The sequence below is a fragment of the Opisthocomus hoazin genome, chromosome W, assembly GCF_030867145.1.
Source record: "Opisthocomus hoazin isolate bOpiHoa1 chromosome W, bOpiHoa1.hap1, whole genome shotgun sequence".
Lineage (NCBI taxonomy): Eukaryota > Metazoa > Chordata > Aves > Opisthocomiformes > Opisthocomidae > Opisthocomus > Opisthocomus hoazin.
This window is the reverse complement of record NC_134453.1, coordinates 1344371-1357876: the sequence shown is the minus strand read 5'-3', so window position 1 is coordinate 1357876 and position 13506 is coordinate 1344371. Positions and strand designations below refer to the sequence as shown.

Genomic DNA, 13506 nt, shown 5'->3' with positions numbered 1-13506 from the left:
CCTCAGCTGCGGAGTCTCTGGATGGCGCTCAGCACCCCAGCCCCGACCCCAAACCGTGGCCTCGGAGCGTGCCGAGGCGGCCGGAGTCGTCCCCAGCGTGGGGTGGAGAGCGGCCGGAGCACGGCCAGCCCGGCTGGACCAGCCCGAGATCCCCCGGTCGCCGCGAGCGGGGCGCGGGGCAGCCCTGCCGAACAAAGCCATGCCCTCCGCACCGCGACGGGCTCGTTATCTTCTAATCACCCAGCCGACTATCGCGACAGCATCCCCGGCGCGCAGCCGAGCGGGGAACGCGGTAATTACCAAATAATTGGCCACCAGAAGAAGCTCCCTCCTTCCCCGAGCAGTTGGCTCACTCTCGGGCATCAAAGTTTTTCTTTCTTTCTTTCCTATTTTTTCCTTCCCTTGTGGAAAAAAAAAAGGAGGAATCCCGTCTGAACCCCGCCAAGCAAAACTCTAAATGTTTGCATTTTCCATACGATGCCTAATCCTATTTGGAATGCTTCTGAACACTTGGCCTTGATTCCGTCTTGGAGCAACGAATTTCACAGGTCACTGTGCGGCGAATAAAAAGTATTTCTTTTTGTCAGGTTGACTGAATGTCCCCTTGTTCTTTAATTATAAGGCGGGCTGAATAGGAGAGCGAGATTTACCTTCTCTGTGCTGTCCGTTATTCTGCGTTCCTCTATTTTATCGCCTCTTATTCATCTCCTCCCTCCGCAAAATCACCGCAATCTGTTCAGCCTCCCTCCACAGGAAAACCCTTCCGCGCTCGCAATCGCTCCCGCTGTTCGTCCCCGGAATCCTCCTCATTCCACTACGCTTTTCTGAGCTAGGAAAACCCAAACAGACGACCGCTCCAGGGAAGGCACACACACAAATATACGTATATAAATATATATACCCGAGTCATACGCCGCTACTGCGTCGGGTTTGGTGCCCCTTCGCAACTAAATCGGTTTTTGGCCTCGTTTTTAGGGGTTCTGGCACACCGAGGAGAAATCTCCCCGCGACTAGCAGAGGCATACGCTCTCCTCCCTGTATGTATACGGTGAATTGCAATTCCTTCTCCTCACCTGCCCTGCCTCGCATGTGGGACGAGCAGGGGATCAAGCCCCAGCCCTCCGCAGCGCCGTGCAGCAGCAAACTGGAGGTGGAGCCACCAGGTCCCTTTCTCTCCCCTCATCCTCGTTAACCTAAATAGCTCGACCCATCTGCAAACACCACCCAGATTGCTTCCTCGCACCCTTCCTCCATCCCACGTGTGAGTAAGCAACTCTGGTTCTGGCGTGAGGTTTGGAAGTACAACACCGACTGCCTTTTAATCCCGCTGAAGGTGGCAGTGACCGAGCCCAGCCCTGCGCCGGCGCAACGTGGCCGCTTCCGAACCGAGAGGTGCCGCGTCGCAGCTCCTGCGGGCCCGTTGCTTTTCTGCTGTGGGACCTTCAGATGCCTGCAGGCTCGAACGCGCTGCGTGAAATGGTTTTCCTTACGATTTTTGCGACATATTCAAAATAAAAAAATGAAGAGACACTTTTGTCCTTTGCAAGAGAGAAAGCAACTGCCAAAATATTTCATTTGGGAAGTGCCAGGTGCCTGTCGCAGAGACCTCCACGGTGCCTGCACGGCCAAGGCCAGCGTGGCCCCCGACACCCAGCGCGGAGCCGGGCGGCAGCGCAGCGGCTGCTTCACGCCGGAGAAGGGCCGCGTAATCCAGAGGGCAACGCACGCCGCTGCCCGCACGCGCAGCTCTACCCCGCAACTACCTCCTCCCCCCCGAGTTTAAGCACGTGTTTAAAGCCGGGACGGGATTACCTCCCGTTTCGTAAACCCTCTCCAGCCCACGTGCCAAGATGGGCCCGTGCGCTACGAACCGCGCCCAGCGTCCCCGGCAAGCGGCGGGTCCCGAGCGAACCGCAACGCTACCGAAACCTCTCTGCAGGCTGAAAAGCATTTCAGGACCTGGGTAGGGGCAGGGGCTTTACGCTCGCCTGGCCTGGAAGACAAAGAATAAGCGAAGCGCCGAAGGCTTCCCGCCTCCTCGTGCCCCCGCCACGCAGCGGGGACGACGCGGGCCGTGCCGCCGGCCCCACGGACTGCACAGCGGAGACCGACCTCGCCGCTGCGCTCGCTGCACCGCGGGGCTGCCGGTCCCGACCCCAGCGCCGTCAGCAGCGACGGCTCACGAGGCCGGACGCCGAGCGGCGCGGCACCGGCGCCAAGAGCCGTGGGCACCGGCGGGCGACGAGCAGCAGCGGGTGCAGCCAACGCCACCAGTGAAACGCGCCTACACGCGACGGCGGCTGTACCACGGCGCGAAGGCACGGCGGCATCGCTCCCCCCGCCAACACGCACACCCCCACGCCCACCCACCCTTCCTCCCGGCCGGCTTACCATGAGCGAGTGCCGGTTGGCGGAGAGCAGCCCGGTGCCGTAGCCGGAGCCCAGGCCGGCCATGGCTCCGTTGTGCGACGGCCCTATCAAGCCGTGCATGTCGGCGTGGCCGCCCGGCATGGCGGTGGCGGGCCCCACCGCGTGGTTGCGCAGCACGTGGATGGCGTCGTCCAGCCTCTCCAGGCGGTCCTCGATCCGGCTTTGCTGTTGGCGTGCGAGAAACAAAGCGGGAAGAAGCATCAGCAGGCGCGCGGGGCTGCCCAGCGCCGGGCACGAGGCGCTGCCGCCGGCGTGCGTGGGGCGCGCGGGGGCACGGTCACCCACAGCCAGTCCTTCCTTCTCAACCCCCTCCTGGCTTTTTTTTTTAATTGGTTTTGGCCTTTTTTTTCCTTTTTTTTTTTCTTATATTTTTCTTTTTTTTTCTTATATTTTTCTTTTTTTTTCTTTTTTTTTTTCCTTATTTTTTTTCTTATTTTTTTTTTCTTATTTTTTTTCCTTTTTTTTTGGAAAGGAGTGGTTTTGTTTCCCTAGGGCAATGTTTAGCGTCGTGGGGAAGGAGAGAGCATGGTCAACACGAGTACAGCTTTGATTTTCATGGGCACAACAGGTTCAATGATTCCTCATGAACATAATCATTACAGTACATATGTTGCCCTCTATGTCTTTGAAAAGTTTTAGTGACACTTAAAAAAAATAAAAAAATAAAAAAGAAGCAGAAGTAAAGAAACGAATATACCTCTAATTGTTATCTATCTCCGACCGGGATTTTCCTCCCCCCACCTAACCCCAGGATTGCACACAGAGAGAGAAAAACTACCAGCTCCTACAGTCCCTCGCTGGATTTTTTCCCTGCAGGTAAACAGCCTGAAATCACTTTTTATCACTGGTAAATGCAGCGATAAATGCACCAAGCAGCTTACGGCCGGCGACCCATGGACCAGTCGTGCAGGGTGCAGGGCTGCTCCGCACCCCCCAGCTGCAACAGCCTCGGGGTCCCTATGACCACGCGCCGGAGAAGGATGGGCCCTCGCCACCCCGTCTCCCAGCACCCCGACCGCCAGCCCACCCATCGCCCCGGGGAGCGCCTGTGAGGAACCCCGACCGCCGCGCTCCCGCTCAGCCAAAAACCAGCCCCCGCGGCGTGCCGCCGGCAGGGCGAGGACGAGGAGCCAGCGAGGGGGAACGGTGACCTCGCAGCTTCGGCCCACGGCTGGTGGGACCCGCGTCTGTGTGTCTGGGGGACGACCCCAGACCCCAGTGTCCGCTCTGGGGACAACCCGCTGCGGGAGCCACTGCCCGCAGAAACCCCTCCGCACCCCCGGCTCGGCTTCCCCCAGCCCAAGCCCTGTGCAGACCTGAAATCTCTGCTCGTGAATTAAATACGGCAGGGGGAAGCTCAACAGGACAGCCCCCAAGCCCTGGGGAACCTGAGCTGCAAGAATAATTAGGCAAAAATAATTAGGCAGAGCTCACGGGTCTCTCCAGCAAACTTCTTCACCAGGCCACTGCTGTCCGCAAACCAAAATAACTAAAAAAAAAAAACTCCGGAAGACAGCCAGCCTAGAAAACACCACGGTCCATCGCGAGAAGGATTTCTGAATTGGGGCAGAAAAAACCCAGTCTGTGCTAATTCCCGACCGCGGCAAAGTTCTAACGAAGCCAACAGGCCCGCTGCGTCGCCCCGTGCTAGCGGGGTTGAACGCTGTGCCCTCAGGAATTACCCACTTGGCTTTTTTTTTGAAACTTTAAGCTCTAGCACTATTTATTTTACACCGCACAGCACGTCAGGTGTTTCCAACCTGCTTCCAACCGAGACCAACACCCAGCCGAGCGGGCTCTCCGCAGCTCTCCCCCGTCCCAACGCGCCTTTGGCCAACCCCAACTCCTACGCCATCTTTCCAGTAGGAAAGGCGACGGATCCTGCTGACGTCCCTCCAGCCCTCCCTGCCACCAGCTCGGCCCGCCGGTGTTCCCTGGGTAGAGGACTCCGGAGCATCGCTGCCGCATCGGCCGCGCTCCCTCGTTCGCTCCGCGGGACCGACGGACGCGGCGTGACAGCCGCCATGGCTTTCCCCTCCCGCTCTCTCCTCGATCCGTTCCATCCGCCCGCTCGCCCTCTACACTTTCTGGGGTCCTCGTCCCCCGTTTCGTCACCCTGTCAAGGAGGAGACCCCGACCAGCAGCATCTCCAACCGCGTCACGTCTCTCGAGCACCCATGACACGATTTTAGAGGTGGTAAAACCAAGTTCGAGGGCATAGCGGTCGCTAACGAAATGAAAACCTGTGTGAGAAGAATGGATGAGCAATGGAAAGAACAGCAAGTAAAATACTGAGGCAGAGGAGGTCACTAATCAAAACATACCAAAGAGTGTAAGGGACCTTCATAATTGGGAGATGATGACGCTTGACCTCCATTTCTAGACCAAACAGCTGTGCCTGCTAATAGTAAAATCGGAATTACCATTAGAACTATGCAAACAAAAATGTCTTTTAAACGTTTTGGACAGTTTCGTAGACATGTAAATGCCGTATTCCAGATAGACTATAGAGCAGACATATGGAGAACTTCCAAAATACACACGGGTGGGGGGAAAAAAACCAAAAACCCCAAAACAAAGGTATTTTGTAGCAAAGCACGTAGATGCAGGCCGCAGAGTTCCCCCCGGGCTGCTCCTCCGCATAGAGGGCTGCATTCATTCGGCAGCTGGAGAGGGAAACATCTGGGCGCTGGACGGAGAAGCGGCGTGGCCGCAGGGTGCTGCTGGAGCCCCGCGGCACAGCCCGGCCCAGCCTGGTTTCCAGACACCGCTTACGGCATCCCACCAGCAAACTTACAAAATCATCAAAAAATAAAAACCCCCCAAAGCGGTCAGTAAAAGCACCGCACGCAACATTCCGGTCCACGCCGCGGAGTTCTGGGTTGCTCTGGCCCGGCGAGACCAAGGGTCTGACCCAAAACCCGCGGGTCCGCGCCCGCCGCTCTGAACCTGCTCCTGCGGGAAGAGAAGGGCTCCCGGGCTCCAGCAGCGTTCGCCGAAGGAAAAAAAATGCCCTTGTGGAAGAGGCAAACACGGGGAAAAGAAGTTTTTTTTATATAGACAGCACAACGCTTGGGCAAGTGGCAGCGTTCTTCTGAACGAGCCGTCTTCGGCGTGACGGCACAAACCGGGCCTCAGAATTTCGAGGTGGAGATATTGGGGTTTTAACCCTCACCTCTGCACCGAGCGGCGTTTCCTTCAGCGGAGACAGGCCAGGGTGGGACTCATGGCAGCTTTTTTTTTTAGGCTCTCACAGCTTATTTCTCATAAAAGTCCAAATTATGTCAGTCCTAATTAAAATTTACATCTTCCCTTTTCTGGTCCCCATGGAGCTTTCAGTCGGGGTTTTACTACAGCACCACATGGAGCAACGAGGAGCAATCGTTATTTTCAAAATAATTTTTACCCAGCCCTTGACATCCTCGAGGGGAAGTGCCTTGCACGCTAAACGCTTTCAGCCACGATTTAAATGCACTTCTACCCCTTTATTTTTTATTTCTTTTGACACTCGGTTCTCCCCCTCTACCCGGCAGGGCCTGCAGCGAGCAACCGGCGTCGCTCGGGATTCCTCTTTGGCTCGGCCCCTTCCGTCGGGATCGGAGAAATCGGGGGCGATTCCGGGCCAAGCCGGGCAGAAAGCCGTCCCCTGGGGTGTGAGACCCCCCCACGCTACGGCAGGACAGGTGGTCCCTCTGTCCCCAGCCACGGGTGGCTTCGTCGGGACATTCGTTGCCTGGCTTTCACCCCAACGTCGTGATGGAGGTGGATACAGAGGCTGCCAGCTAGCGCAACCTTCTCTCCATCCTCCTTCCAAAAAGCTCTCGTCACCGTAGAGCTGCCACCGGGTCTGCGTCCCCGAGGCTGAGGCACCACGTTCAAGGGCCAGGAGCTCCCTCCACCTCTGTCCTGCTGCTGGGGCACCACGTTCAAGGGCCAGGAGGCCAGGACCTCCCTCCACCTCTGACCTGCTGCTGGGGCACCACATTCAAGAGGCAGGAGGCCAGGAGCAACCTCCACCTCCGTCATGCTGCTCCTGCTGCTGGGGCACCACGTTCAAGGGCCAGGAGGCCACAAGTTCCCTCCACCTCCATCCTGCTGCTCCTGCTGCTGGGGCACCACGTTCAAGGGGCAGGAGGCCAGGGCCTCCCTCCACCTCTGACCTGCTGCTGGGGCACCACGTTCAAGGGGCAGGAGGCCAGAAGCAACCTCCACCTCTGTCCTGCTGCTCCTGCTGCTGGGGCACCATGTTCAAGGGGCAGGAGGCCACGAGCTCCCTCCACCTCCGTCCTGCTGCTCCTGCTGCTGGGGCACCACGTTCAAGGGGCAGGAGGCCAGGACCTCCCTCCACTTCCGTCCTGCTGCTCCTGCTGCTGGGGCACCACGTTCAAGGGCCAGGAGGCCAGGAGCTCCCTCTACCTCTGTCCTGCTGCTGGGGCACCACGTTCAAGGGCCAGGAGGCCAGGACCTCCCTCCACTTCCATCCTGCTGCTCCTGCTGCTGGGGCACCACGTTCAAGGGCCAGGAGGCCAGGAGCTCCCTCTACCTCTGTCCTGCTGCTGGGGCACCACGTTCAAGGGCCAGGAGGCCACGAGCTCCCTCCACCTCTGTCCTGCTGCTCCTGTGGCTGGGGCACCATGCTCAAGGGGCAGGAGGCCAGAAGCAACCTCCACCTCTGTCCTGTTGCTCCTGCTGCTGGGGCACCACGTTCAAGGGCCAGGAGGCCATGAGCTCCCTCCACCTCTGTCCTGCTGCTCCTGTGGCTGGGGCACCATGCTCAAGGGGCAGGAGGCCAGAAGCAACCTCCACCTCTGTCCTGTTGCTCCTGCTGCTGGGGCACCATGTTCAAGGAGTTAAGGGGCAGGAGGCCAGGAGCTCCCTCCACCTCCATGGTGCTGCTTGGGCACCACGTTCAAGGGTCAGGAGACTAGGACCTCCCTCCACCTCTGTCCTGCTGCTCCTGCTGCTGGGGCACCATGTTCAAGGGTCAGGAGGCCAGGACCTCCCTCCACCTCTGTCCTGCTGCTTGGGCACCACGTTCAAGGGTCAGGAGGCCACAAGCTCCCTCCACCTCTGTCCTGCTGCTCCTGTGGCTGGGGCACCATGCTCAAGGGGCAGGAGGCCAGAAGCAACCTCCACCTCTGTCCTGTTGCTCCTGCTGCTGGGGCACCATGTTCAAGGGGTCAAGGGGCAGGAGGCCAGGAGCTCCCTCCACCTCTGTCCTGCTGCTCCTGCTGCTGGGACACCATGTTCAAGGGGCAGGAGGCCACGAGCTCCCTCCACCTCTGTCCTGCTGCTCCTGCTGCTGGGGCACCATGTTCAAGGGTCAGGAGGCCAGAACCTCCCTCCACCTCCATCCTTCTGTTCCTGCTGCTGGGGCACCACGTTCAAGGGCCAGGAGGCCAGGACCTCCCTCCACCTCAGTCCTGCTGCTCAGGCACCACGTTCAAGGGGCAGGAGGCCAGGAGCAACCTCCACCTCCGTCCTGCTGCTCCTGGTCCACGGAGAACAAGGGATGGATCACACGTCTGGCCAGCACCGCCCTATGGAAACGGCCTCGGCTGCCCTTCAGGGCTCGCGGTGGGGTTAGCAGGAGCCAGGGCTTGGGCACAAAGAGGAGGAGACCGGGGTCCTTGGTCACTCCTGACACAGACCTCATCCCAAAGAGGGGACAGAGAGCCACGCGGCCTCCGAGGTGTTGGCGTGTGCTGCAGGGGGAGGAGAACCCTAGGGTTCTAGCTGCAAAGCCTCGAGGTTGAAGAAACCTGGCTTATATTGGGGTAAACATTTAAAGCGCCTGATGCTCATGAGAACTACCCTGGGCCTCCGGATCTTTTCAGTTTAGGCTTTTATTAGTCAAGTGGGCTTAATTAAAATATGCAATTGTAGTAAATAAACTATAAAATGAATCGACTGGATTCGCAGGGGCTCAAGCTCGTCCAGCGAGACGTTTTCGGGATCAAACGGGCGTTTGCTTCGGCCCCGGGAGGGGTTGGGGGAATATTACAGAAGGAGCCCGACCTGGCACCCCAGAGCAAGGCTGCTGCGAGGGTTTGGGGGTCCCTGCCCGGGGGCACGGCCACGGCACGGGGACACGCTCGGCACAGGGCAGCAACCGCCCGCCGCCGGACCCCGAGGGCACTGCCGGAAGCCGCAATGAAACCACCGCTCGTTGGTAAAAAAGCGTCCGCCCGAGAGCTGCGCCGAGCTCCCCTCCGCCCGGGGAAGGGCGCGCGGGGGGCACCTCTGCGGTCGCCTCGGCGGGCCACCAGCGCCCGCCGCCCGGGAGCTCGGTCAGGCATCTCCTACCAAAAAAATAGGTTGCAACGTTCAGTAAAATAGAAGTGTAACAACAATACCTGAGAGAGAAGGGGGAGAACCAACAGGAGTTGAAGGATTTGATGAAAAGCTGTTGTTGGTGTGATCTGGAGAATAGATCTTTAAAAGATGATACAGAATTAATCTAAAGCCATCACAAACTGATGCAGAAAGAAATACGGAGTTCTTATGCATTCAGTTCATTTCAATGAAAGCAGGACAGGTTAAAAAGCCTCTTATGCAAATATTCATATTTTTATAAAGACAAAACTGTATCGGAGGCAGGAAGCTAGGCAGCAGGCCCCTTTTGAGGGGAACAGACACTAGCCCATTAAGCGACGGTTTCTGATCGCCCCACGGCTCTGCTACGGCAGACACACACATTTTCAGCGCAGAGACTACTCTACGAACCAGTGTCATCAAACAAGGCCTTCAAGCACGCCAGAAAATTAATTTTTTTCATTATGCTGAATTCCCTTCCCGGCCAAAATAAAGCAAAGGGAGCCGAGCACGTTAAACCCTGGCATGGTGGGTAACCCGCAGCAGCAAACCCCAACTACTCGTCCGCTGCTCCAGCGAGCAAGCGCCCGCGGGCCCCGTGCCCGGGTGCCACGGCCCCGCGGCGTCCCCGCTCAGCACCCGTGCCATTTGTCAGGGCACCACTTCAAAGTGGATTCTGTACTGTATCAGTTAGTTCAGGCCAACCAGAGTCTTGACTTTTCGTCTTTTTCAATGAAGCATCGAAGGATGTGCAAAAAACCAAAAATTAACTCTCATGAGAACTCCATGGAACCCACTCTGCCCAGAAAATAACTCTAGTGGTCCTTATTAAAAGTCAGCTCGTGCCAACTGGGACCGCGGCGGTAGCTGGGGCACAGCAGGTTTCCAGCTCGGAGCAGGAGGAAACCCTGCCGTGCCCCAGCTACACCGGTAAGAGGTGGGAACTGCCGACTTCAACAGCAACCACGGTAACTGAATGGGTGGAAACCGCCACGAAAAATAGAAAATAATCTACAGGTGAATTCCAAAGGACTCCTGCCTGCGGGCGGCTCGGTAGTGCAGAAGTCATCCTGCCGCTGGGCTCTGCTCAACCGCCCTAGGAGATGCGGCGTGGGGCAGACTGACAGACACAGCTCCCTGGCACCCAGTCAACGCGACCAGGTCAGGGCTTCCCCCTCTTTCCCTTTCTATTCTACCCTAAAATTAAGGCTAAAGCTTTCTCCACGCCATTTTGCACTTTCGGTTGGCAGTGGCTCCCCGCGGGTGACCTCCGAGACCAGATCTCGCCCGTTTTGATCTTCGTAAACTCCAGGCGTCCAATTCCGATATAAAGCTCACATTTTCAAAACGGTAAACGGGTTATTCCAAAGTAAATTATTTCCTTACAGAGGCGAGTGCTTTCCCCAGCGCATCACCAGTCTGCGAGCTGCCCGCTGCCCCGCTTCCTCTGTTCGCTGAAAAACAAAAGACGCGACGTCAGAACAGGCAGTAAGACACCGCAGACTTCTAGTCCTGGTCCACTCGCTCATCGTTTCATTGCATTTTAATGCTAGCTGCATAAAATTGATCATTAATTACCATTAATTTGTTTGCTAAGGTAGATATTCATGCTCCATTTTTGCAGATAAAATATATTTATTATTTAGGCAAGCCGCGGCGAGCCGAAGCGTGGGGAGCGGACAGGCTCCTGCCCGCGCTGCCTGCACCCAGACCCGTGCCCGCCCCAGGACGGGCAAACCCACTCCAGCGAGGGTTTCCTTCTATGACACTTCTACCCAAGGGTGACACTTCACATCATACGTTATAAAGGCAGCAAAGACCAACTGCCCGGAGCGGGGACGCCAGCGCTCAGCCCGCCTGCGCAGCCCCCCCTCCCCGCGCCGCGCGGGAAGGACGCGGTGCTGCTCAGCAGCAGCCAGCCCATATTTTGTTTGCTCCTCATTCACTTCGTGACCCTGGGCCTTTGTAAGCTTCTCAATCCGTGTTTGAAAGGCGTTATTAAATTTCTCAAAGATTTCTCCAAAGTCTAACTTCTGCTTCACTTGAACATTTCATGGGTGTTTAAAGAAATGATTTTTTCACCGTCTCTCAGGTGATGGGATTGCACCTTTTACGTAAGAAACTCAGGGCAAGAAAAACCACGGTGTGGCAGGCCACCAGTTTCTCACGCTCAGGTGATAGGATTGAAAACTCCTCCAATACGGGATAAATCGAAGGAAAGAAAAATTCGGGCGAAGCATCCCACCACTTTCAGCACCTATATAGCCATTTACAAGCTAAAACCACAGCTCTGCCTGACTGCAGCCCGTGAGCGACACTTCCACCTCCATCTCACAGAATCACAGGGTCCTGCACCTGGGGAGGAACAACCCCAGGCACCAGTACAGCCTGGGGAGCAGCTCTGGGGAGAGGGACTGCGAGTGCTGGGGGACGACAGGGTGACCATGAGCCAGCAGCGTGCCCTGGGTGCCAAGAAATCCAATGGGATCCTGGGGTGCATTAGGAGGAGTGTGGGCAGCAGGGCGAGGGAGGTTCTCCTTCCCCTCTGCTCTGCCCTAGTGAGGCCCCATCTGCAGTGCTGTGTCCAGTGCTGGGCTCCCCAGTTCAAGACAGATGAGGAGCTGCTGGAGAGAGTCCAGCGGAGGACTACGAGGATGAGGAGGGGACTGGAGCATCTCTCCTGTGAGGAGAGGCTGAGGGAGCTGGGCTTGTTCAGCCTGCAGAAGAGAAGGCTGAGAGGGGACCTTAGAAATGCCTACAAATATCTGCAGGGTGGGTGTCAGGAGGACGGGGCTAGACTCCTTCCAGTGGTGCCCAGCGACAGGACAAGGGGCAACGGGCACAAACTGAAGCAGAGGACGTTCCAGCTGAACACGAGGAAGAACTTCTTCCCTCTGAGGGTGACGGAGCCCTGGCCCAGGCTGCCCAGGGAGGCTGTGGAGTCTCCTTCTCTGGAGATATTCCAGCCCCGCCTGGACGCGGTGCTGTGCAGCCTGCTGTGGGTGACCCTGCTTGGGCAGGGGTTTGGACTGGGTGACCCAAAGAGGTCCCTTCCAACCCCTGCCATTCTGGGATTCTGTGAGCTACACCAATCCTGTGGGAGAAGGAAAGGCAGGGACCATAGTCTTGCTCCACGTGCTCCTAGAAACCTGACAGTGCTGAGATGGGCCACGTCTTAAACTAGTTATCGCTAAGAACAAAAGAATTCTTCAGATCTACTGAGTATTCAACTTTTCCTGAAAGACTCTGAAGACAAATGACTGTGGTAGGCTTGGCAAACCTACCAGAAGGGCCTCAAGGATGGGCAGTGGTGTGCAAAGTTCCCTTCTGCAGAGAAGAGGGAGCTTCACTGGGAAAGGGATGCTGGAAGAGCAAGACAGCGGAGGTTTATAATACGGGGAAGGCAAGGTCTGCATCATTATTTGGTATTTTTCCCCTATAAAAAACTGAGAGCCACCTGTTAAAGCAAATAAACAAGGAAAAAGGAGTTTTTTCACTAGTGCCCAGCCAAATGGGGAAACTCGCTGCTTTAAGGTACGCAAAGACCAAACGCGAACAGATTTAAAAGGAACTGGACAGATTCACGAGGAAGAAAACCCACCAAACACCAGCAGCAGACCGCAGGCCTGCGGAGGGAGAAGCATCGGCACCGGGGCTCTGGGCTGCCTGCCGCCCCGGCTCCAGCGCTCCTGGGCTGGGGGGCTGCGGGACGCAGGAGAACGGGGGCGAGGGAAGGTGGTTACGGCACCTTCGGCGTGGGAGACCAAGCTAAACCCAAGCAGAGATCTGCTGAAAGCATTCATGTCGTGAAAACAGCGGTGATTACTTAAATATAACTAATTTTTTCACAGAATGGTAGAATCACAGAATGGTAGGGGTTGGAAGGGACCTCTGTGGGTCATCTCGTCCAACCCCCCGTCATCTAGTCCAACCCTCCAAATTTTTAAATGTATGTTATTATTTCTTACATCACTAGCTGTTTTACACATAAATTAGTATTTGCTTTAGCTATCGCTTTGTCAGGGACATGACTGAAAAATGTAGGTGACTAAGAAAACCTTGTATTTGAAGGAAGAACAGAAAAATAGGGTCTCAAGAAGAAACCCAGCAAGGAGCATCTGCTGCAAGAGCCCAAAGATTTCGGGAGAAATGGGACAAAACAAACATCATCCTGGGACTGGGCACCACAGAAGTAAGAACCAGCCCTCAAACGTGGGAAAAGATAACCCAGGGTATCACTACAGGGAAAGGTGATGCACAGTGCTGCTTCACGCAGGGAATGGCTATGGAATGCAACCAACGGTTTGGGTTAATACCGTAGAGTCTTTGGTCCATCGCTTTCCAATTTTTCCAATTTCCAAACACAACTGAAATACAGCCCGAGCAGGGACAGGCTGCGCCGACAGCTTCCACGGGCACTACAACTGTCAGCTCTGAACCATCGGGATATCAACCCGAGCTCTGAAAAGCACCCAGAACGGAAGAAAACCCACCTGAGAAGCAAGAACTATTTGAACGAGGCTGGGACGCGCACGGCGACGACCGATGCAGACAGGCAGAGCCCGCTCCTGGCGCGAGCGGCCGGCGGGGAGGGAGGACTGCAACCCAGCCCCGCCAGCATCAAATTTGTCACCCCGCACCCAGGAGCGAGCTGATGAGCCCCACGGACGGCGCTCCCGCAGCAGCACTGTAGATCTTCCCAGCAGGGACGTTCGCAAGGTGACCTGCGAGGCTGTGCTGAACCCCAGCTGAACGAAGTCT

The 13506-nt window shown here is 56.7% G+C and overlaps 1 protein-coding gene across 19 annotated transcripts in view; it reads right to left on the bottom strand.

Annotated features, from left to right (window-relative positions):
* LOC104339067 (transcription factor 4) overlaps positions 1–13506 on the bottom strand; it is a 250864-nt gene that overhangs the window by 19422 nt on the left and 217936 nt on the right. For 14 of the 19 annotated variants that reach the window (XM_075446799.1, XM_075446794.1, XM_075446796.1 and 11 more), the window contains 4 exons: positions 10132–10199; positions 8787–8865; positions 4755–4831; positions 2392–2595 (listed from right to left, as the gene is read on the bottom strand). In XM_075446799.1, coding sequence (XP_075302914.1) covers positions 2392–2595; positions 4755–4831; positions 8787–8865; positions 10132–10199 — 428 coding nt within the window. The remainder of the gene's footprint in view (positions 1–2391; positions 2596–4754; positions 4832–8786; positions 8866–10131; positions 10200–13506) is intronic. The other 5 variants (XM_075446795.1, XM_075446797.1, XM_075446812.1 and 2 more) reach the window with 2 other exon arrangements.